This window comes from Carex rostrata, chromosome 24 (genome assembly GCF_964058835.1).
Source record: "Carex rostrata chromosome 24, lpCarRost1.2, whole genome shotgun sequence".
NCBI classification, from domain to species: Eukaryota; Viridiplantae; Streptophyta; class Magnoliopsida; order Poales; family Cyperaceae; genus Carex; species Carex rostrata.
The window spans coordinates 2062739-2089399 of NC_135941.1; the positions used below are offsets into that span (position 1 = coordinate 2062739).

A 26661-nucleotide genomic window follows, 5' to 3' on the forward strand; every position below is an offset into this window, starting at 1 on the left:
CCATTATACAGTAAATTACATACGCAAATTAACACCACCAAAAAGAATATGCAAGTAAATAACAACTTACTAAAATATCAATAATACATAAATTCAAGTAATAAAGAAATGCAATTGGCCTAAATGGACTCCAAAATGCGAGGACAATGAAACAATACACAATTCAAATAATCAATATACAATCAAGGAGCAACATCCAATAATAATACAACAGCAAATTTCTTAAATTTATTTCTCTACTCCTGACATGGCATTTCTATCACCACACCTTTCCAATTGCCTTCTCGATTTCACATCACTTACACAGCCCCATCATACCGAGACATCAGGCTCAAGGCCTATTCAATTTGACCCTCCTTGCACAGCCCCTCAATAAGAGTGTGCAATAGGAGCCTACAGAAATCATGTAAAGTAAAAAAAAATCCAATGCCTATTTGATTTCACTGTCCTTGCACAGCCCCTCAATAAGAGTGCAATAGGTCACAACATCAGGATCAACCCCCTTTGGAAATCATGATATTTAGATAATCCATTGCCTTCTCAATTTCATCTTTCTTGCACAGGCCATCAATAAGAGTGTTGTAGGTCACATCAGGCTCATGCGCTTAGGAGATCATGAAACACTCTCTGGTGAGCTGTCCAGTCAGCTTCAAGGGGCGGTTCCAGGTTTGAGAACCACTTTACCAGGAACAAGTTGTTAGATAGGAAATCACAGCCTTCAATGCATAGTCTCCTTGAGGTCTATGGGTAATCGATCCGATCGGACAGGCAAAGGTCCAGTGAGCCAACATGCTCTAGCAAAAGCACGTCTGAACAGTAAATGGCACAAATTTTCATACTCTTCCCCACATGTGACACAAGCCGAGTCCCCCTTGTAGATTCTACTGTGCAGAATTTGACCCAACAGTAGCACCCCATGTATTAATTTCCAGACATGCAATCTTACACGAGGTTGTATTTCCCCAGCTCTCCACACCCTATCCCACAGTGTCTTTCCCCCTTGAGAAATAATGGCTCCACAATCCAATGCACTAAGTATCAGTGGTACATGTTGTACACAGTACACTGTAGAAATAGACTAGTAAAAAGAAAAGACCAAAAACAGGAAACATTTGTTAGGCTTGTTTCTAGATTGTCTTCTGATACATACATGACTCTTCAAAAGATCCATTTCTAAAGTATAAGTTCATATATATTTTTAACGATTGGTTCAAGTCAAATGTGGATTACTACTACTAGTGTCTTGGTAGTCGGCCTTCTTAGGATGGAGCCCTAAGCCAAATTTATTTTGCAATCCATTGTAAGGTTTATTTTATTATCAGACGAAGAATACCTCAACCCTTTATTTGCAAAAGTATTCCATATGCCCCAAGAAAACCCTAACATATCAGGTACCTTGGCAAAAGGAAAAATTATCATATGCCCCAGCAAAACATTGAGTAATATCACCTGGGTCTCTCCGAAAACATTCTTCTTGTTCAAAAACACTGGACACTTCCATCACTTTCCTACATTTATTCAATCCGTTAAGCAATAAATGATATTAGTTCAGACAATATTTTCAAGAAAATGAGCACAAGGAATCATCAACGACACTTTTTTTTATGGATATACACAAATAATTCTAAGAGTTCATAAGGGTACTGAATTTATAATTAAATAATACGAGAAATGATACCCGTACAATGGAGAGTATGAGCACAAGGTGGCCCTTCATCTTGACAGTATCAGGATCAACCCCTTTGGCAATCATGACATCTAGATAATCCATTACCTTGTCAATTTCAACTTTCTTGCACAGCACAATTATAAGAGTGTTGTAGGCCATGACATCAGATCATGCCCTTTGGAAATCATGATATCTAGAAAATCCATTGCCTTGTCAATTTCACCTTTCTTGCATTTCCATTTATTAGAATGCTATACGAGATCACATCAAGTATACATCCTAGTTTAGGCATTTTCTGGGACGGTTTCTCAAAGAGGGTTGCAGAGCATATTAGCTTTGCAATCCTCTTTGAGAAACCGTCCCAGAAAAACAAAAATGAGGCTGACCTAATTTATTCATGCACAGCAGTCCGTCAAGATATCATAAGTATATTCACTAGGACCGATTCCTTGAGCTTGGGTTAAGCAGGTGAAGAGGGAAAAAATGGTGGGGTAAGGGTTGTTGGAGGTTTTGGTGTAGTCTTTGGGGTATTGATTGATTTGACGAAGAATCTTGGCAACGAACAGCAAACTGGTGAATTACCTATGAGAGATAAATATATAAAATGTATACGGATTCGAAATTCAATTAAAATTTATTCTCCGGTGTTCTGTTGAAGGTCAATGAGATGTAACTTGGTTGAATTGATGCACAGTTTTCAAAACTGCTAAGTAGAGAGACAGTGGGAGAGAGAGAGCAGTACCTTTTGTGTAGGGAGAGAGAGAGCAGTACCTTGATTGGAAGCGGCGGCTCGAGCATGGCTTGGAGGAGGAAGAGATAGAAAGCCTAATATTGAGTGAGAGGTAGTGATTGGTAAACGGGCCGGGCCGGGCGGTCCGGGCAAAACCCGGGCACGGGCACGGGTAGCCACGGTCACGGGCGTCACGGGCACACGGGTACAACGGGCCGGGCGTCACGGGTTTTTTTTTCAAAAATTCTGCCCTGCCCGTTTAATACCCGTGCCCGTCACGGGTTCGGGGGCAGGACGGTCCGGGTACCGGGGGCCGGGCGGTCCGGTCCGGTCCGGGTCCAGACCGGTTTTTTTTTTTTTTTTTTCTGTTTTTTGTTTCTGTTTTTCTGTTCTGGTTTTTTTCTTTTGGTTTTTTTTTCGGTTTTTTTGTTCTGTTTTTTTTGTTCTGTTTTTTTGGTTCTGTTTTTTTTTTTCTGTTTTTTGTTTCTGTTTTTTTTCAGTTTTTCTGTTCGGTTTTTCGGTTCTATTTTTTTTTGTTCTGTTTTTTTTTCGTTCTGTTTTTTTGTTCTGTTTTTTCGTTTTTTTTTTTTTTTGTTCTGTTTTTTCTGTTTTATTTTGCTGTTTTTTTTGCTTTTTTTCTGTTTTATTTTGCTGTTTTTTTTTGCTGTTTTTTTTTTCTGTTTTTTTTTTTTTTGAAAACCAATAAATTATAAATATAAATTCATACCAATTTAAACTCATTTGACATGGTTGTATATTTGAACACAATAATTTTTGTTATAATAAAATATAAATCAAAAATTTCTTAAATCAATTATTTTAAAAATAATTAAGCTCTTATTTTAAAACAATAGATTAAAAAATGAAAGTTACCCTCCTCTTTTATTTCGGGCTTGGGACCGGCTATGTAAAATAACATAGGCAGAGTTCTAACTTTTTTTTTGTTAGTAATTTTTCGTAAAAATGAATAATTTAAAAAGTAATTGAAATATTTAGAAATTTATAATTTAAAAAATAACCATAAAAATTAAATCTAACATCTTTATTTAACCTATTAAAAATAAATCTGAATTTCAAAATATAAAATATAACCTATTCAAAACAAGTCTAATTACTTCACATATTAAAAAAAAAAATCTAACATCTTTATTTAACCTATTAAAAATAAATCCGAATTTCAAAAATAAAATCTAACCTATTCAAAACAAATCAAATTACTTCACATATTCAAAAAAATAAATCTAACATCTTTATTTAACCTATTAAAAATAAATCCGAATTTCAAAATATAAAATATAACCTATTCAAAACAAGTGTAATTACTTCACATATTCAAAAAAACAAATCTAACATCTTTATTTAACCTATTAAAAATAAATCCGAATTTCAAAATATAAAATATAACATATTCAAAACAAGTGTAATTACTTCACATATTCAAAAAAACAAATCTAACATCTTTATTTAACCTATTAAAAATAAATCCGAATTTCAAAAATAAAATCTAACCTATTCAAAACAAATCTAATTACTTCACATATTCAACAAAATAAATCTAACATCTTTTATTAACCTATTAAAAATAAATCCGAATTTCAAAAATAAAATCTAACCTATTCAAAACAAATCAAATTACTTCATATATTCAAAAAAATAAATCTAACATCTTTATTTAACCTATTAAAAATAAATTCGAATTTCAAAATATAAAATATAACCTATTCAAAACAAGTGTAATTACTTCACATATTCAAAAAAACAAATCTAACATCTTTATTTAACCTATTAAAAATAAATCCGAATTTCAAAAATAAAATCTAACCTATTCAAAACAAATCTAATTACTTCACATATTCAACAAAATAAATCTAACATCTTTTATTAACCTATTAAAAATAAATCCGAATTTCAAAAATAAAATCTAACATCACATATTCAAAACAAATATAATTACTACACATCTAACAAATCTAATATAAACTAAATAAATCTAACAAATCTAACATAAAATAAATCTTATAAATCTAATTACTTAACAAATTTAATAAATCTAACATTCAATAAATATAACAAATCTAATTACTTAACATTCAATAAATCTAACATAAACTAAATCTAACATTCAATTTAAATTCTAAATTTTTTCTACAAAAATAAATCTAACATTCAATATTTCAATCTAACAAAATTTAATCTAGCAAAATTTAATCTAACAAAATGTAATCTAACAAAAGTTAATGTTACCTTTTTAATTTCGTGAGAAAATCTTCGAGAATACCTTCGTAATTCCCTTTCCGTTTGCGTGTTTGTGTTTGCGTATTTGTTAAATTAACAACTATTTTTTTTAACAATAAAATTAAAATTGGAGAATAATAAAAATATTGAGATTGAGATTGAGAGAATGAGAGATGAAAATATTGAGAGAGATGTGAAAATTTGTAAGAAATGAGTGTATATTTATAGAATTTTGTTTGGAGGGATTAAAATTTGAATTTAAAAAAAAAAAAAAAAAAAAAAAAAAAATAGGTAGGGGTCCGGGTAGAAAGTGGGGATGTGGGGCATGGGAGGAATGGGGGGAGAATTTGAGTTCAAATTTCGAAATTTAGACCCAAAAAAAAAAAAAAAAAAAAAAATTCTGCCACGGGCTCACGGGCACGGGCGTCACGGGTACGGGTTACGGGTACGGGGGTCCGGGTTCTCACGGGCATTTTTCGAAAAAACCGGGTCCGGCCCGTTTAATACCCGTGCCCGTGTGCCCGTGTACCCGTGCATACCCGTGGCACGGGCACGGTCCGGTCCGGGCACGGGCACGGGCGGACCGGTCCGGGTTGGGTCCCCGGGGGTATTTACCAAACTCTAGTGAGAGGCTACTGTACTATGCATTTTGGTCCCTACTATCATTACTATTTACTATCTTGAGTCCATCTCAACCGTTTCATAAAATCATAATATCTATAGGAAAAATGAGTAGGTTAAAATGCAATATTAGTTTTATAATTTAATTATATCTCATATCTTTATATTTTTTTTAAGTTTAAATAGTTGATTTGAAGTGCTTAAAATAATTTATATATTAAAATATATTTAGAGACTAAATTTTATATTTTTTGAAACTTTATTTATTATTTTTCAAGATAAATATAAAATTACTGTTTTTGGATAGTCAGTAATTTTGTGACTATCTAAACAATAGTAAAAAAATTTCAAAAAATAAAAATTAGTCTCTAAGCACATTTTAATATGTGGATCATGTTGAACGGTTCGAATTAATTGTTTGAACTTTAAAAACAGATGTGAGTGGTGAAGCACAAAATCAACAGTGTATTTTAACTCTCCTCATGAAAAATGTATATATAGATAAAATTTATATATTTGGAATCTTTTAATTATTTATAAGTAGAAAATCACTGATTTTGTTATCAATCTAAAAATATAGTAAAAAAAAATTTAGACAGGCAAGTATATTTTCATACGAAAAAAATTAAAATGAATTGTTTAAATTTTAAAAACAAATATATTAATCTATAATGCTGATTAGGGGTGTCAATGGCACCCTTTTATCCATTTATTCGACCCGTATTGTATCCGAAAACACGGATAAGGGTAAGTTTTTTTTTTCTGTTAGCTAATTGGATACGGATAAGGGTAATGATTTTTTTCTGTTATCTTACCCATTTTCGTATAAGATAATTTTAAAAATAAAAAAAATATATATAGATATATATTTGTATGAAGATGATACATGATACATGATACAATAAAATTTTATATTTTATTAAATTTTCATAATACAAATTAGTTGTATTCATTATTTTTTTTCTTATTTTGAAAATATTTTATCGAAAGCACAAATCGAAATGTTAATGGCATTTTTTTATCCGTTTACCCGCCCCATACCGTATTCGAAAAGACGAATAAGGGTAAAGATTATTTTTCGTTATCATAACGGATACAGATATGAAAATATCTCCACCCAACCCGTATCGTACCCATTAACACCCCTAATACCGATCAATCTGAGGTATGTATATTACATTATTACCATAGCCTCACTCACAGAGATTTATTGTATATTATTTATGAATGCACCGAGTGACTTGAACCTACAGAAGGCTTTGCATTAGTTTTGACAATATAAAACTATTTAATGATTGAAAATTGAGCAATCGACACTCGACAATATTTATTTTAACAATTTTGACAATAAATTTAATAATAACTTCAAATAAATTTGAGAATTCAAAAGTAACTTTATAGGTATGTTATTAGAGGGTGTATATATAGTTTAACAACCAAATTTCATACAATTTAAGTATTGTCGAGTCATGAATTAAAAGCCATTAATTTTGAACCATAAAAATTTAAGGTGATGTGCAGTGAACATACATTAAATATTATTATATTTTATGAACATGACATATAAAAAATAATATAGATCATATTTATAATGTTTAATTTTAAATTTAAATTTTAAAACTTATTAGAATAAATAATTCTCAAATAATCCTTTTATCAAGCAGGCTGATTCGTTCAGCAGGAAAGTATTTTGGAAAGTGAAGCAACCGTAGAATTAATAGTGAATATAATTTTCTAAAACTATCAAATAATATAAAATATGTGCAATGATAGTGAACTAAAAATAAATTCTTATTTTAGCCACTCCATATTTTCTCCATTTAAAAATTCAAAAAAAAAAAAAAAAAACTAAATTTATTTCATGAAGTCTTATAGAATATTCTATGATGGCCTTGTGTGCACGAATCTGGTCGTCAACATGTGAAAGACATGCATCACATACTAGGACCGTTTCTCTAAGTAACTCAAATGTTGAATTTAGATACAGACCGTTTGATCAGAATCCGGGCCAATTCGGCCTATTATTAATTCTGATTGACGGTCCGGATCTAAACAGAAAAACTCTGTTGCCTTAGGTGTGATGATTCTTGCCTCTTGGCACCGGTTGTGTGATGGCACCTTTCAGGCTTTCACCTTAACCAACTACTCTATAGAAAGCTGCTAGTACAAGAGAGACTTTGCAGCCTCTGCGAACATTTTCAAACAAACAGAGAGAGAGAGAGGATGGAAGGAATAGAGAGGAGGAGGAGAGTATGCGTGACTGGAGCGGGAGGTTTCGCTGCTTCATGGCTGGTGAAGTTGCTTCTTTCAAAAGGATTCGTTGTCCATGGCACTGTCAGAGACCCTTGTCAGGACCTTTCTTTGTTATTAAGTTGGATTTCAAAAAAAAAAAAGAAAAAAAAAGCACCTTTCTTTGCTGCTTATTTTGGCATTTTTATTTTTATTATTAAGTTGGTCAAATTTCTAAACAACGCCGGTCCTGAAGATTTTAGAGTTCAAGACAGAAGAAAATTTTGGGCTCTTTATATATACCAGTGTTATAAAAAAAAAGTCTTAACAGCCAATTATATGCATGTTTAATCGTTAACGGCGGCCAAACCGTTATGAATACACTTATCGGAGGTTTATTAGTGAAATTTTCTTATTAATCAGTCGATTATTCCCAATTTTTCTATTTATTCTCGTTTGATTGTTCGTTTATTTCCGTTTATTCTCATTTATTTTCATTTATTCCAGTGATTATTTATTTTACATTGTTTTTTCCTGTGACTGTGTGATAATAAGTTTCATATGCAGTTTTATTTGTACTTGGCTATACATTCAATTTTTTTATATATATATATTTTTTTTTACTTATTTTGAATTAATTGATTAATTTCTCTATTATTTTTATACCATATATTTTTCTTACTTACTGATGTAATATTTTCAATTAATACGATATGTTCGTATATTAAATTAAGTTGTTATTACAAACTAAATTTAGTGATTTTATGTTGGAATGTTTCATGTCTTTCAAATAATATATTATTAGTATTTGAAAACGCTTAATTCTCGAATTTATTTTTTCACTAAATAAATGTGTTACTTCCACATGTAAAGTGCGTGTGTATTGTTAAGCGTAGTGTCATGTAATAATAATAAAACTAAGTTAAATTAAGTTAAATTGTCCGTATAATTCTGATTAATCGGCCGCATTCCGATTAATCGCTTGACAGTATCCCGTCGTTCGACAAGCGGATATCGTTATTTATAGAAAAATTTGGACTCTTTATATATTCAAAGTTTTGGCTCTAAGATTTATTCATTTAATATATACAGATTATTTTTTTTTAGTATATGCAAAATAATTGTTTTCTTTTGGCGCTCGGGGCGATCGCCCTAGCTACCCAACACCAAGGCTGGCCCTGTTTCTAAGTTTGTCAATTTCAGGGCCAGTGTTGTAAAAAACTGTCTTAACGGCCAATTAAATGCCCGTTTAATCATTAACAGCAATCAAACCATTACAAATACACTAATCGGAGGTCTATGAACGGAATTTTTCCAATTATCGGCTGATTATTCTTGATTATTCAGTTTTTTCCCGTTTATTTCTTTTTATTCAGTGAATATTAATTTGTGTATTTTTTTTTCTGTGACAGTATTTGATAATAAGTTTCATATATAGATCCTGTGTTATAGTTTTATTTATAATTAGATATACATTCAATAATTTTTATATATGTTTTCCTTCTTACTTTTAAATTTATTAATTCTTCTATTATTTATATAGCACATATTTTTCTTACTTACTAGTGTAACTTTTTTCAATTAGTATGACATGTTTATATATGAAATTTAGTTGTTATCATAAATCAAATTTAGTGATTTTATGTTGGAATGTCTGATTTTCTTCATATAACATGTTATTAGTATTTGACAAAGCTTAATTTTGGAACTTATTTTTACATTAATTAAATGTGTTACTTTTTACAAGTTTGTGTTGTTAAGAACAAAAAAGTGTAGTGCCATGTTATAATAATAGAACTAAATTAAATAAGTTTATTTGATAAGTTTGAGTTAAATAATTCAATTTTAATAAATTATAAATATATACAAATAATTTTAATGCAAATGATTAATCGATCGCATAATTTTTTATTAATCGACATTAATTATTTGGCGGTAACCCGTCCGTCCGATGAGGGCATACCGTTATTTACAACAATGATTTCACTGACGCCATCTTAAGTTGTTATTTTGATTTTATTATGATCTGTAGCTGATGAGAAGTGTGCGCACCTGAAGAGACTGGAGAATGCCACAGAAAACATCAAACTTTTTAAGGCTGTGAGTGCGTATCGTCTGAGATATCTCAACTTTTGCGGACCGACGTGTCCGGTGCCTATTCGGGGGATGTAGGGGGTTAGTATTATGTGTGCTTCGAGATTCGTGCAAAACGTATTTAAACGGTTGGGATTTTCCATAAAGTCACGCAAAGTTTGAGATATCTCAGAGGATACGAATTCGATTTACTGGACTATGGAAGCATTGCATCTTCTGTGGCCGGTTGTGATGGAGTCTTCTCAGAGGATACGAATACGAATTTAATTTTAAATTTTAATTTTAAATGAGGCTGACCTAATTTATTCATGCACAGCAGCGTCATGACATCATAAGTATATTCACTAGGACCGATTCCTTGAGCTTGGGTTAAGCAGGTGAAGAGGGAAAAAATGATGGGTTAAGGGTTGTTGGAGGTTTTGGTGTAGTCATTGAGGCATTGATTGATTTGACGAAGATTCTTGGCAGCCAACAGGTGATTAAACGGGTGAATTGCCTCTTGGTTAGAAATGGCATCTGCCTTTCAATGCATGAGAGCTGTACCTTTTGTGTAGGGTTTGGGCAGAGTCGTCGAGAGATAGGAGCAGGAGGACGGAGAGGGAGGGGACGAGACCAAAGTCGCCAAGAGAAGCACAAGAACGATCGAGCAGCGGAGGGAGGGAGGGTGATTGGAAACGGCGGCTCGAGCATGGTTGTAGGAGGAAAAGATAGAAAGCCTAATATTGAGTGAGAGGCTACGGTAGGGGTGGCAACGAGCTGTTAAAGAGCGAGCTAGGCGACACTCATCGGTTTATTCGTGTATCAAGTTGAGCGAGAGGTTCCGAGCTAAAATTATTGTTCAAGACTGATTCATAACTTATCCGAGCGAGTTGAGCTAACTTGTTACTAGCTTGATAAATTTGTAAATTTGTATATTTTTTTTTCTATTATATTGTAAATTTTCATAACACGTCTTATTAATTATGGCTAAAATAAAATAATATTTATATGACTAAATACTGAAGAATACTCTTAATTCAACTGTAATTAAGTAAATCAACTACTATAAATTAAATTTACAGCTAAATTCATACATACAAATATATCAAAATTTTAAATTCATACAAACATATTCACTAAATAAATTTATGCATATCAAATCAAACAATTTCATGCAAATTAACTTAGTTGCTTGTAATTAATTCACACATATTCCATACAAAATTACCAATCAACTTAAACACAGTCCAAAGTGCAATTACCATAACATTGGCTATAACATCCATAGACCATAATATCCCCAATATAAAGTGAACGGATCCGATTAAACTATTAAACTATATATATTAAATAGCTCATTAACGACTGAGCTGGCTCGTGCCGAGCTAGGCCAAACTCAAACTCATTAATTATGGCTCGAGTATGTAGCGAGCGAGCTAATTTTAACTCGATCCACTAACGAACGAGCTGTTACCGATCGAGTCACGGACGAATACCAAACGGGCCACGAGCCACAAGCTTTTTTGCCAGTCCTAGGCTACGGTACTATTGCATTTTGGTTCCTACTATCATCACTATCTTGAGTCCATCTCAACCATTTTTCGTAATATCTGTAGGAAAAATGAGTAGGTTAAAATGCAATATTAGTTTTATACTTTAATTAATCTCATATTTTTATATTTTTTTAAAGTTTAAATAGTTGATTTGAAGTGCTTAAAATAATTTATATATTAAAATAGGAGAAATTGGTTATTTGTCACTCCAAAACCTTCAAATTAGAAAAATGTCACTCCAAAATTAGAATTCATCAAAATGCCACTCTAAACTTAGAAAATTCAGAATTTTGCCACTCTAAATTATTAATGACCAAATTACCCTCCCCATCTCTTCTTCTCCGTTTTCTTCTTCTCCTCCGCCTCCCTGGTGGTTCTCTTTGCTTGCTTGTGATCAGTTCTGGTGTCTCTCGGTGCTAAATTGGTGCTCGGAGACGCTTAAAATTGGTGGTGTGTTGATCCTTTCTGACGTCCGTGAGGCGAGGCGATATCCTTGGAACCGGCCGTTTTTACTATCCTCCCTCTGTGATTGCTCTAATCGGGTAAGCTTTAGCGCCTTACCTTTTTCTGTGATGGTGCTGTGAAAGATTGAATTTTTGCGGCTTGCTCGGGTTGTTCATTTTCCCGGCAAGCCAATGCACGTGGCTGTGTTGCCGTGCTCTCTAACCTATGCCTTGGCTGTGTTCTTTGCTCTCCGATTTGTTACCTGTCTGTTGTGTGTGGCTGTGTTGTCTCTGTTCTGTTCTGATTCTGTTTGCCTTGACCTGTTGCTTTGCTTGTTTTGTTTGGCTGGGTGTGTTGCCCTCTGACTTGTTGCTTGCCTGTTATGTGTAGCTATGCTGGTTCTGTGCTGATGCTGTGTTCAATGGAGGCGGAGGAGAAAAACCACCAAGGAGGCGGAGGAGAAGAAGAAAACGGAGAAGAAGAGATGGGGAGGGTAATTTGGTCATTAATAATTTAGAGTGGCAAAATTTTGAATTTTCTAAGTTTAGAGTGGCATTTTGATGAATTCTAATTTTGGAGTGGCATTTTTCTAATTTGAAGGTTTTGGAGTGGCAAATAACCAATTTCCCCATTAAAATATGTTTAGAGACTAAATTTTATATTTTTTGAAACTTCTTTTATTATTTTTCTAGATATGTATAAAATTATTGTTTTTGAATGGTCAGAAACAGTAATTTTGTACCTATCTAAAAAATAGTAAAAAAGTTTCAAAAAATAAAAAATTTGATCTCTAAGCACATTTTAATATGTGGATCATGTTGAACGGTTCGAATTGATTGTTGGAACTTTGAAAACAGAAGCAGAGATATGAGTGTTGAAGCACAGAATCGATGATGTATTTTAACTCTCTTCGTGAAAAATGTATAAATAGATAAAATTTATATATTTTGAATCTTTTAATTATTAATTTTATAAGTAGAAAATCACTGATTTTGTTATCAATCTGAAAATATAGTAAAAAAAATTCTAAAGTATATAAAATTTAGACAGGCAAGTATATTTTCATATGAAAAAAATTAAAATAAATTGTTTAAATTTTAAAAACAAATATATTAATCTATAATACCGATCAATCTAAGCTATGTTGGGGTTTACGGTGCTGTAACCAAAACCCGTCTAGGCTTAAGCTGCGGAATGACCGTAGAACAAAATTTTCTACAGCCAACTTAAGCTTAGGATTAAACGGGGTATATCAGGAAACTTTCCAAGGCGGTCCACCTTCAGTATTCCTTTGGCATCAAAACCCAATTTAATCATTTTACAGATCTACTCCATGATTGATTTCTAAAACTTGAATCTACTTACCAATTAAATAGATTAATATAGCATATTTATACCTTGTTTCCAAATCACAGTTGGAATGCAGACCGAGCGAGTAGAGCCTCACCAGGGAAGGAATCGACTCGGAGTATCACACGTGTGATACCTCTATCGGTTATCCACTAGGACTAACCGGAGAGCGGTTTATTTCTTCTGCCAGAAATACCGTAAACCGCAGAATTCTGCAAAAACACTATTCACAGGGAAAAGACGAAAACCCGTAAACACGAATTTTCGGTTGCTCAGTTTCATCAATATGCAAAACTGACATACCGCGAAATTCGGTAAAACACTATTCATCAATCCCGTAAATTTACTTCACAACAACTCGCAAGATTATACTTCAAGTACGTATAACTTTCTTTTCTCAACCGAAACACTATTTGGGAGAGAAACCGAGAAAGAGAGAAAATACCGATTCGTTTCGACACGAAACGGTATGAGTGAATTTGCGATTTTTCTCTCTACCCCTCCACCCCTATTTATAGGGTTTAGGGTCGGTTGCCAAAAGACCAAAATGCACTCCAAGTTCGGCCTATTTACAAGATATGCCATTGAATGGATAAGGATGACATGTCATGTGGATAAGATCGATGACGTGTCATCTGGATAAGATCGATGACATGTCATGCGGATAAACACGAATCTGAAAAGACCCGAATGCCCTCGGCCTGAACACAAATAATGCTCGTATAATTATTTTGAACAATTATATATATTTTTCTTGTGGTTGTTTGTTTCGGTATCGATGACGTGTCATCTGGATAGGATCGATGACATGTCATGCGGATAAGGACGAATCTGAAAAGACCCGAATGCCCTCGGCCCGAACACAAATAATGCTCGTATAATTATTCTGAACAATTATATATATTTTTCTTGCGATTGTTGTTTCGGTAATTTATACAATGTGTCCTACACATTTATAAATTAACCGGTTAACTTTTATACAACGTGTCCTACACATTTATAAATTAACCGGTTAACTTTTATACAACGTGTCACACACGTTTATAAATTAACCAATGTTTTTGCTTGTTATTTTTACATAACATTTATAATTTAATTATAACACGTATAATTAATTATAACCATCTTACTATTGATCATAACCAATTTATATTCAATCACAATAAGATTCTGTTAGTTTGTAATAATCTAGAAGTCAATAATACGATAAATTATCATAAAGCTTTGTTCATGAATTGAATGTTTATTTATATATCATTTTGTTGCCTTGAGTATTATTGAATTTATGGATCATTTCGAGTTCATGACTGAAATTGTGAAACTCCATAATATAGATAATATATACTCTTAAAATGTCACTGACCAATATAGTTAGCAGGAACACTAATTACCGCGATAAGGTTAGTATGTGGATTAAAAGATGGTTAAGTTTTACAAACCACCTGACACGAGATGTCATTTTAATCACATAAATACATGTTCTAGGAACATGGTTTTTGACAGACCCCGAATGAAACATTAAATAGAATTGTGTTCGTGTCATTTATGTTTTCATTCAGTGTCACGTTCTACAGTATGAGGTATTTATCGTAACCACTAAGAAATATGTATGTGTGATTGTTATCCACCGCTGTTCGTAAAAAGCAGTCATAACGGTAGCTTTTCCATATGTATAGCTTAGCTGAGGAAGTGATAGTTTACCAAGAATACTATTTGTCCCTCGTATCTCTATACGAGCTATAGCATCACTGGGCCCCTTGGTAGAGTTAGATTATCTGCTAGCGGTATAATTACAAGAGTAATTATATTTGATAATCTGCTCAAGATCAAGAAAAGATTCAGTTAGCAAGGATGACACACATCTACCTTGAAACTGATCTGATAGTGTTGTACCCTAAAAAGTTACCAATTAAATAAATGGAAATTGGTAACTATTTTTTTAAAATGCTTGGAAAATGATGAAATGGAGAACTCCAATTGATATTTAAAATGGAGAAGATTGATGCATCCATTTATATGCTCACGGCTATATAAAGCCGAATGGCTCAAAAGCTTTAAGATCAATTGAAATAAAATGGGCTAAATCCATTATGGGCCGAATCCATTGTATCTAATTAAAAGGGCTTCGGCAGCATTCAAATTGAAATGGCACAGCGAATTCGTTGCTCATTTAACCCGACAAGGGGGTCCCGCACAACAGTTAGCGCTCAATTCAATTTGAGTCACGCAAATAGGCACTGCCTTTGGTTGTGCACTCGGCTCATGAAGACTAACTGCTTGACAGCCATACGGCTCATGATACTCCATGCTCATGCAACAAGAAGAGCATCTCTTCTTCTCGAACAAACAAAACAGAAGAAACGCAGATGGTCGGCACCAACCTGGAGATGCCATTTCAAGGCTCCAAATCTCAGATTCCACGTGCCAAGCACTCATTGGATCATATTAGATGAAAAGAATATGCTTTGGAACCCTCTAGATGATGCTAGCTGTCCATATTCTTATTGCACGCCAGCCGTTCGATGAAATGCACGGCCAAGATGAGGCCGCAAAATGGAAACCCTAGAGTTGCCCTAGCCCATAGCCTATATAAGGAGCACTCTGGAGATCGAATAAGGGGGAGATAGAAAAAGAAGAGAGAGATAGAAAGCAAGATAGAGATACACATTGTAACACACACATATACACAGACTTAGAGCTCTCCCTCTCAATTTATAGTCAAGCTTTGTGCTTTCCTCCATTTTCTGCGAGTTAATAGGTATAATTTAGCATGTGAGAAGCCTTGATGGCTGTATGATGTATCAATTCCCTTGGTGAATAAAATTCATTTTGAAAGTTTTCTATTTTTCTTGTATTTTCTCTCCATTTTTCTACATTGCTTTGATCTTTTATTCTCCTTGATCTGTTTCCTTAAATTTGCTGTTTTGAGGCATGAAGAAGAGAGCTCCATGCCATGGCATGGAGCTTGATGACTAAATCCTTTTCTTTTCTTCTTTTTTCTTCTTTTCTTTCTTCTTTTCTTCTTTTGATTTTTGATCTGCGTTTTGTTCCTTCAATCTTCTTTTCTTTCTTTTCTTTCTTCTCTTTTCATTCTTTGTTTCTTTTCTTCTTTGATTCTTTAATCTCTGGATAAATGATGGAATAAGGAAGATATAAGGGGTTAAGCTAGCTAGCTTCTCCTTATATTTGATCTATTAGAAATCATTTAATTTGAAGGAGATTAAAGAATAAAACCAGGTCAAGCCAGCTGGCTTCCTTTGCTGATCCAAGATCCATGACATGTATTGATAAACTCAAAACCTAATGCAAGGCTTAATATAAACCATATGCACCAGATTGCATGAAGCAAAGGGTAAAAAAAGTGAAATCAATGCATGTATAGTGAAGAATAGAGCTCAAAGATATGAGTAGACCTCGGTATATACTGAATTAAGTCACTTATACTCTTAAAAGCAATGATATTCTGATGATCTTACTTAGATCTTTCTCAAAGGAATGCCTAAATAAAGAATTTCTGAAAATCAGGGACCTCCTTGTAATATTTGATTTCTGTTGATGATTTGAGATACTGATGCATATGGTCTTCTTGGAGATTTGGTCTTGTCTCTATGTTTGTTCATTAAAACCATGTCATAACCCTAACCAGCCCTTTAAAGCATTTGAGAACTGTAAAATATGTGATATATGACTTGAACTCATCAACTAAATGCATAACAAGTACCATTGGTACCATGCTATAACTCAAAATACCCCTTTTTCGCCCTCTGCTGGTAAAACAGTGATTCTGGACTGATAGAGAGGTCAAGTAATAAAAGTAATTACACCATCATGTGGAAAATAAAAAAAATATACGAAATGGACTCAAATTTCATATTATTTAGATTTTTATCCAATTTATTATGAATTTTCGAAGTTCAGCCTTTTGAAATACCAAAAACCAGCAAATACCAGAACCAGTTCTGAATCTGCCCCTATGTCCAACTCCCTGTTTGATACAGCTAGGTAGCTCCGAAGTTCATGAAATTTTACCAGAATATAGAAGATTCTATCCTGAGAATTTTCATATAAAGAACATAAAATTCGGATCAGCAGAACTCTTGGAATTAAATTCTGAAGTTAGCTATCAGCATGATGACAGCAGCTATTTACCAGCAAAGCTTCCCTGTACAAAAACACGTGTTTCATATATCTCTGGATCGATTTTAATGAAACTGTTTTATGTGCATATAGGTCATAACTTAAAGAAGATTTCTATGTAAAGAACATGAAATTTGGTGTAGCCAATTGACGGGAATTAATCTCCCAAGTTCAGCTACTCAGAAAATGCTGCTGTCTAAAAAATGAAATACCCCTGACAGCCTCATTGGACTTTTAAACCTCTAATGGCACTAAAATATAAAATAAAAAAATATATTCACAATCTGCACTCCTTGCTTGATGGAAATAGACATAAAGTTTGCTCAAATCTGTGTAATATAGAGGCCAGAATAAAATCTTGAAATAATTCATAAATAAAATAAATTTCCTTGAGATATGTGTACATATATACCCATGTCACCAAATTTAAACCATACACTCCAATCATGTCTGAACAGTTTAATATTTCCAAATGTGTTATGTGAGACCTCTTCAAGTTTAAATCAATACTCAATTTTGATTTAAACCTCCAGTACTAATGACTGGTACTAAGGTCGGTACCAAACCAAACCTTCAAATCTAAAATCATGTCTCATACTCAATTGGGTCTCTGAATTGATGCTTCTATCCATTCTATGAAACTAAAACGATGTCCAACAAACAATCAGATAGGGAAAATCATGATGAATTCGATGAGGACTGAGATGCAATGCTATCGGTACCGATGTGCTGAGTCAGCACCGAGAACCGCCGTTTCGAAGACTTACGGCGACCGACGACAGCGTCAAAACATTCTTAGAGACGAAACGATGAAAAGCAGCCCGAAGCTTACCATGGTCGGAGTACCACCGGAGAGATAAGCCTTGGTCGGGACTGGACATGTCCTGTGCGAATTAAGTTCATTCTAACTCATACGAATATTGATGTAATAAGATACGCCTGATGAAAGCGCCAAACGAAATTTAAGTTTAAAAACACGGATCTTGATGCATGTATCTCAATCTAAAGGCCGTAGTTTAAAATCCATAACCATCGGATCCCGACCAGGGACCCCACATGTCATAATAACCGTTTGGGCCGTTCTGCACGAGTTTTGACACAAGCCCGATGTTACTTAAATTAATATCCAAGGCCCAAAAGCCCAAATCTCAAAGCCCATTTAATTAAATCATCTCTGCACCAATCTCAAAGCCCAATGATCTCAATCCAATGGTTTGTGCATATCTCAAAGGCCTAAAAGCCCAAATCTCAAAGCTCTGCACCAATCTTAAAGTCCACATATGACCAGAAGATCCCTTTTTACACATGAACCCCCTCTGTTTATTTAAAATATGCAGAGAAGTCCCTGTAAATTTATACAAAGGCCCCTGTCAGCATAAAATCTTCTCAAGCAAGCCTTTAAAGGCCCATTTTACAATACAAATCCTAGCAAAGGCCCAAATTACAACTTCAAGTCCTCCAGAAATTACAAACAAGTCCCTGGAAACATAAAATCTTTACAAAAAAGTCCTTTCAAGTCCTCTTGACCATAACTTCCTCATACTAAGTCCAAATCAACTCAAATCAGTTCCAAATGAACCCAAATTCAATCCTCTATAATTCTAAATAACATTTGAACATATCCATGTCCCAACCATAATCTGAAATAACCGAAATGCCCCTCTCTTGACATATTTTTATGAATAAAAATATAAAAAACGATATTTAAATGCTCCTTTCAAATTAAAAACACATAAATGATATTTCTCATGCATATTCTCATATTTTAAATATAAAATTCGTGTTTTCATGCACACATCATGGTAACTGACCCAAAAATAAATCCAAAGTCAAATGAGAACCAACCACATGACCAAAACAAACAATACATGAGCCCCTTTTAGCCCCATTATTCAGTTCGCAATCCATAGGCACAAATCCCGGAATGCATGAGGTCTTCAGATAGACTCGAAAGGTCTTTCTGATGTAATTAACGGCGGGGGCTTGCGCCCGTCGGGAGTAAAACGTCCTCACAATCGAAAATAATAAAACCTCCGACAACTGATCATGAACGTAGGTTGTCACAAGGAGTGAACCAGAAGGAATGCAGAAAGAAATCCCCAGTGGATGCCTTCCCCTGAGTTCAGTGACCTGCCCATGAACCAGAGCACTGAACCCAGCTGGGAGCATTTCCACTCACCCACACATGAAAATCCCGCACCGTTAGCTAACCTGACGCCGTGCAACTTTCTGCGCCCTACAGATAGCTATGAGACAGAAGAACAGACACAAGTAAATTGTTTACTGGATCGTGATATTGTACAGTACAGCATCATCTGTGTAATTGGATGGTCATGATGTGTTGCCAGATGCCACCCATGATTATAGAAGTTAAAACAGTTTTAACTCTATTTACCAACATAACACAGATCCTATTGGGTCACACCATATAGGAGTTAATCGGAGAATCTTATTGTGATTGATTATAAATTGGTTATGATCAATAGTAAGATGGTTATAATTAATTATACGTGTTATAATTAAATTATAAATGTTATGTAAAAATAACAAGCAAAAACATTGGTTAATTTATAAACGTGTGTGACACGTTGTATAAAAGTTAACCGGTTAATTTATAAATGTGCAGGACACGTTGTATAAATTATCGAAACAACAAACCGCAAGAAAAATATACATATAATTGTTCAGAATAATTATACGAATATTATTTGTGTTCGGGCCGAGGGCATTCGGGTCTTTTCAGATTTGTCCTTATCTGCATGACATGTCATTGATCCTATCCAGATGACATGTCATCAATCCTATCCACAAGGGCAAAATGGTCATTTCACACCTATGCCACCTTGCATGTGTAGAAACATGGAGAAGAGTGTGGAAGGGTGTGGAAGGGGTATTTTGGTCATTTCACATATAAAAGGATGAGGTGTCAATGGCATACCTTGTAAATAGGCCGAACTTGGAGGGCATTTTGGTCTTTTGCAACCGACCCTAAACACTATAAATAGGGGTGGAGGGGTAGAGAGAAAATAACTAATTCATTCGTACCGGTTTCGTGTCGAAACGGATCGGTATTTTCTCTCTTTCTCGGTTTCTCTCCCAAATAGTGTTTCGGTTGAGAAAAGAAAGTTATACGTACTTGACGTATAATCTTGCGGGTTGTTGTGGAGTATATTTACGGGATCGATGAATAGTGTTTTACCGAATTTAGCGGTATGTCAGTTTTGCATATTGATGAAACTGAGCAACCGAAAATTCGTGTTTACGGGTTTTCGTCTTTTTCCTATGAATAGTGTTTTTGCAGAATTCCGCGGTTTACGGTATTTCTGGCAGAAGAAATAAACCGCTCTCCGGTTAGTCCTGGTGGATAACCGATAGAGGTATCACACGTGTGATACTCCGAGTCGATTCCTTCCCTGGTGAGGCTCTACTCGCTCGGTCTGCATTCCAACTGTGATTTGGAAACAAGGTATAAATATGCTATATTAATCTATTTAATTGGTAAGTAGATTAAAGTTTTAGAAATCAATCATGGAGTAGATCTGTAAAAGGATTAAATTGGGTTTTGATGCCAAAGGAATACTGAAGGTGGACCGCCTTGGAAAGTTTCCTGACATACCCAGTTTAATCCTGAGCTTAAGTTGGCCATAGAAATTTTTGTTCTACGGTCATTCCGCACCTTAAGCCTAAAAGGGGTTTTGGTTAGCACCGCGAAACCCCAACAGATTCTCCGATTAACTCCTATATGGTGTGACCCAATAGGATCTGTGTTATGTTGGTAAACAGAGTTAAAACTGTTTTAACTTCTATAATCATGAGCGGGATCTGGCAACACATCATGACCATCCAATTACACAGATGATGCTGTACAGTACAATATCACGATCCAGTAAACAATTTACTTGTGTCTGTTCTTCTGTCTCATAGCTATCAGATTAGTTTCAAGGTAGATGTGTGTCATCCTTGCTAACTGAATCTTTTCTTGATCTTGAGCAGATTATCAAATATAATTACTCTTGTAATTATACCGCTAGCAGATAATCTTACTCTATCAAGGGGCCCAGTGATGCTATAGCTCGTATAGAGATACGAGGGACAAATAGTATTCTTGGTAAACCATCACTACCTCAGCTAAGCCATGTATACCGAAGAGCTACCGTTATAGCTGCATTTTACCGACAGCATTTGATAAGAATCACACATATACATTTCTTAGTAGGAAAGATGAATACCTCATAGTGTAGAACTTGACACTGAATGAAAACATAAATGACACGAACACAATTTTATTTAATGTTTCATTCGGGGTCTGTCAAATACCATGTTCCTAGAACATGTATCTATGTGATTAAAATGACATCTCGTGTCAGGTGGTTTGTAAAACTTAACCATCTTTTAATCCACATACTAACCTTATCGCGGTAATTAATGTTCCTGCTAATTTCCTTGGTCAGTGACTTTTTAAGAGTATATATTATCTATATTATGGAGTTTCACAATTTCAGTCATGAACTCGAAATGATCCATAAATTCAATAATACTCAAGGCAACAAAATGATATTAATCATCCAATTCATGAACAAAGCTTTATGATAAATTATCGTATTATTGACTTCTAGATTATTACACTAACAATCTCCCACTTAAGCTAGGAGCCAATCATCATAGGCCCTACTTATATACAAAACTCTATATTCTCTAAGATCTCTAAGATCTTGAGAAAATCTCACAGCCAATCTTCTATGTGTTCCAGACTCATAGAAGCATTAAGCATCTCGTGCTTGGCTTGAGGAAGAGATTTTGTGAGTGGATCAGCTGTGTTGCTGACTGTGTCAACTCTACATATCTTTACATCACCTTTATATTAATTATATCTTTTATAATTAATCATAAGCATCTTATGATGTTTACGATATCTCGTATTAGGTGATAACGTTGTAGACGAGAAACATATCCTTAGTTCTCCTCAAGAACTTAAGGATATTCTTTACAGCATTTCAGTGCTTTATGCCTGGATTAGCCTGATATCTACTCGTCATACTCCAAGTATACGAGACATCTGGGCGAGTGCACAACATGGCGCATATATAGAGCCAATAGCCGAAGCGTATGGTACTCTATTCATAGTGCTTTACTCATCAGTTGTCGAAGGACACTGAGTCTTGCTAAGCAGTGCACCATGATTCATTGGCAGGAATCCTCTCTTAGAATCCTGCATGCTGAACCGATTCAGCACTTTGTCAATGTACGTGCTTTGACTTAATCCTATAGGTCTCTTTGATCTACCTCGGTAGATCTTTATGCCTAGTATATAGACATCCTCGCCCAAGTCCTTCATCGAGAAAACTTTTCTTTAATGAAGACTTGGCTAATTGTAATAAAGGAATATCGTTTCCTATTAAGAGTATGTCATCTACATATAAGATTAAGAAAGGCGATGGCACTCCCACTAGTTTTTCTGTACACATAAGATTCTTCTTCGCATCTGACGAAGTCAAACTCTTTGACTTCTTCGCCAAATCGAAGATTCCAACTCCGTGATGCATGCTTCAATCCATAAATGGATTCAAGAAGCTTGCATACCTTCCCAGCATTCTCTGGATCTTCAAAACCCGTAGGCTGTGTCATGTACACATCCTCTTCTTAAATTTTCATTTAAGAAGGCGGTTTTGACATTCATTTGCCATATTTCATCATCATGAAATGCGGCAATTGCTAGGAGTATCCGAATTGACTTAAACATAGCCACGGGTGAAAAAGTTTCATCAATTCCCAGAATTTGTTTGAAACCTCTTCACTACTAGCCGTGCTTTGTAAATAGTCATATTGTCATCCATGTCTGTTTTCTTTTGAAAACCCACTTGTTAGCAATGGGCTTCACCCCATCAAGTGGTACAACTAGGTTCCAGACCGTGTTGTCATACATGGACTGTATTTCGGATCTCATGGCCTCCAGCCATTTATCAGAGTCAGGCCTATCCATTGCTTCCGCATAGGTCAGAGGATCTTCAATGTCAAAAACTGAGACCTCGTGCAGTCCCAAGTACCTCTCGGGTGCATGGACTGTTCTTGTTGACCTACGTAGCACTTGTTTTTCGGGCTGTCGAACTTGATCCACAACGATCTGCGGATCTAGTTCTTCTTCAACTTGCGTTGAAGTACTTGAGCTCGGGACTAGAACCTCTTCCACAGCTACTTGTGGACTTGGTACTTCCAGATGCTCATCAGCCAAAAAATCAAGAGGTGGGTTAATCTGATATAGTTCAGATATTGTATTGTGTGATGTATCTTGAATTTCTTCGAGTATTACATTACTCCCACTACTTCCTTTTGCAAGAAACTCGTTCTCCAAAAGTATACCATGACGAGCAACAATTAATTTGTTCTCGGACTGGTAATAGAAGTAATATCCTTTCGTTTCCTTAGGATACCCTACGAAAAAACACTTGTCAGATTTGGGATCAAGTTTGTCAGACGTCTGGCGTTTGACAAATACTTCACAACCCCATTTTTAAGATAAGACATATTTGGGATTTCCCAAACCATAACTCGTATGGAGTCTTTTCAACTGACTTGGATGAAACCATATTTATCGTTAGTGCGGCAGTATCTAGTGCGTGTCCCCAAAATGATTTTGGAAGGGTGGCGTTACTCATCATGGAACGAATCATGTCCAGCATGGTTTGTTTCATTTTCTTGGCAACACTGTAACATTGCGGTGTTCCTAGAGGTGTGAGTTGTGAGACTATCTCACATTCCTTTAAGTACGTTTTGAAAATCATAACTCAAGTATTCGCCTCCACGGTCCTACCGTAATGCCTTAATACTTTTGTTCAGTTGATTTTCTACTTTAGTCTTAAATTCCTTGAACTCGTCAAAGGATTCAGACTTATGTCTCATGTAAGTCAATACTTTCATGAAACGTTTTGAGTCTTTTGTTATTGATGTTAAACACGGGATTTTCCATTTCTAGCATATAAAGACCATTTAACAAGTAAGATGATCCATAATATGTCTCATTTTTATAAATAAAACATCTATTGTCCTTTATAACAAACGAGAAACCATTTATCTCTAAACACGAGATTGATATGATATTTCTAGAAATGGTAGGAACAAAATAGACATTTTCTAGTTCCAGAATAAACCCGCTAGGCAAGTACAATTCTATCCTACCGACTGTAACGGCTGCAACTTGTGCTCCGTTTCCAACTCGGAGTTGTACTTCCTTATTGCGTAACTTCCTCTTAGTGCGTGCATATTCGTGCAAATATGAGCACATGATCCGGTATCCAGTACTCAATCATTAAGAGAGGTCGCAACATTAATTTCAATAACATAAATACTTGAGACTGAGACTTTTGAGACATTCTCAAACTTCATATCTCCAAGATACTCCAGGCAGTTTCTCTTCCAGTGACCTTTGCTATTGCTAAAATAGCAGTCAGAATTAGCAGAAACATTTATCTTGGGAGAGTTTGTTCCCGGAACCAACTTCCCTTTGCCTTTGTACTTAATAGTCATTTTTCCCTTTTGCTTTCTTGATCTTCTTCCCACCTTCTTGAATCATGAGGACATGAGAGCTATTCTTGATGTCGCCATCGGTGATCCTCAACATCCCTTGGAGCTCCTGCAAGCTTTTATCCAACCCTTGCTTTATGGGAGTTCACAATGAACTCCGAATAGCTGGGAGGAAATAAGTTCAGGATAACTTCCGTGGCCAACTCGTGGCTCAACGGATAGTTAAGCTTTTACAGTTTCTCATCATCGCTTGTCATACGAAGCGTGTGAGTACTGACAAAGCTGCTCTCTACTGTTTCAGCAGGGACCGGTGTATTTAGGATATATTCCTTTTTCTCACGTATGTCTACCTTTCGAATAGAGAGCGTAAAGAGAAAGACGTTTCTTTAGCCATATTTCTACAACGTTTAAAGTAAAGATTTTAGCTTTGTTTATGTAATGTTTTATTCCAATAATAAAACTCCCACTGCAAATTTGTTCTATTCCCATTTTGCAGTAGGACCAAGATCCATATTTTCACCAATAACAAAGGCAGTGTATGCATATCATGGCTATCAGTTATCTTAGGTAAGCAAACTTGCTAATCACATCTCTTTGTGATTCTTAGTTTCGTTAAAACATCATGTGTATTTAACGAAGACTTTGCCCCAAGCCCAAAACTATTTTGGAAATCATTGATAAGTAACCTCACTCTATTTGGTTTGATATGTCGAACATAACCTTCGACCACCAAAGGTAAAAGGCGACGCTTGCTGAGCAAGACACGTCAACCAATGAACATCGGTGTGAGGAGGATAGAGTAGGAAGGGCATACTACTTAATATTTAATGGGTTGGTGTTTATGCTTAATAGTGCAAGCAATCTCCAAAGGGGTATATGAGATAGAACGACTAATGTGATTCTATTCGTATCTTTATAGCGACTTCTTTCATATGCTTCATTAAGCAATTATGGAAAGGAAGTCTTGAATACTGAATGTGATCTTCATTTCTTTTCTTATCTTATGTCAGAAAGAACGATTAATGTGATTCTATTCGTATTTTTATAGCGACCTCTTTCATATGCTTCATTAAACAGTCGTGGAAAGGAAGTCTAAAATATCGAATGTGATCCCCATTACTTTCTTTTCTCAGCATATGTAAGAATGACTAAATGTGATTCTATTCGTATCTTTATAACGACCTCTTTCATATGCTTCATTAAGCAGTCGTGGAAAGGAAGTCTTGAATACGAAATGTGATCTCCATTAGTTTCTGTTCTTATCAGTACCTCTTTGATACGCTTAGCTTTGTTAAGCAGTCAGTTCTTGTAACTGACTTTAGCTACCGTCTATCTTGTAGAGGTAGTTTATATGGTTTCTTATAAAAACGGTAAATCTAATCTATACGTTTTTATATGATAGCAGTAAATCTGATTTACCTATATATGTGACCGAGTCACGTATATTTCTTTCAGTTCGTAATGTTGACCTTCGTCAGCGTTACAGACACGTGAAAGTTGCTTGTCAGAAAAATACCGATTGTGATTCAATTCCTATCTTCCTGAGAGACCTCTTTCATATGCTTCAGTAAGCAGTCGTGGAAAGGAAGTCAGACAGAAAGAATAGTGAATATGATCGCATTTTCATTTTCTTAAAAAACCTCTTTCATATGCTTCAGCAAGCAGTCGTGGAAAGAAAGTCAGAAAGAAAACAATGCCAAATGTGATCCCACATTCGTATTTTTCTTCAAAGAAAATTTTCTTTCACGGTTTCTTGGAAAGACGGTAAATCTAGTTTTACCCATTTTCATTTTAAAGCAGTAAATCTAATTTACTCTAAGCTGTAAATCTAATTTACTTATATACGGGACCAAGTCGGGTATATAATCTATCAGTTACCAATTCTTTATTTTGCAGCTATGCTTAGTTCTTATTTATACCATTTAAAGCACATAAACAATTTCTATGTTTTAAAATCAGATATTATTTTCGGTCCATAAAGCAATTTGGTAACGTGACAAAGTTCCTTTTGGGCCAGCCATTAGGACACGTGAAAGGGGTTCCCAGGAAAGATTGGGGTCACGAGGACCGCTTAGACTCAATCTTTCCTAGACAGAACCATC

The 26661-nt window shown here is 34.8% G+C and overlaps 2 protein-coding genes and 1 long non-coding RNA gene across 4 annotated transcripts in view; 2 read left to right on the forward strand and 1 right to left on the reverse strand.

Moving 5' to 3' along the window:
- Positions 1-10257, reverse strand: LOC144575905 (uncharacterized). 2 transcript variants are annotated; one of them, XR_013518552.1, is made up of 4 exons: positions 10122-10257; positions 1679-2251; positions 195-1508; positions 1-128 (listed from the first exon to the last, which is right to left on the reverse strand). It is a non-coding gene; the product is annotated as an uncharacterized LOC144575905 (long non-coding RNA). The 2 variants fall into 2 exon arrangements; XR_013518551.1 differs by having other exon boundaries at positions 115-2251.
- The window catches only part of LOC144575377 (uncharacterized), a 95044-nt gene that overhangs the window by 41527 nt on the left and 26856 nt on the right, over positions 1-26661 (forward strand). The window lies entirely within an intron of this gene.
- LOC144575903 (cinnamoyl-CoA reductase 2-like) overlaps positions 7470-26661 on the forward strand; it is a 26592-nt gene continuing 7400 nt past the window's right edge. Inside the window, exon 1 of the mRNA XM_078326159.1 lies at positions 7470-7602. Within this exon, the coding sequence (XP_078182285.1) occupies positions 7479-7602 (124 nt within the window). The 5' untranslated portion in view covers positions 7470-7478. The remainder of the gene's footprint in view (positions 7603-26661) is intronic.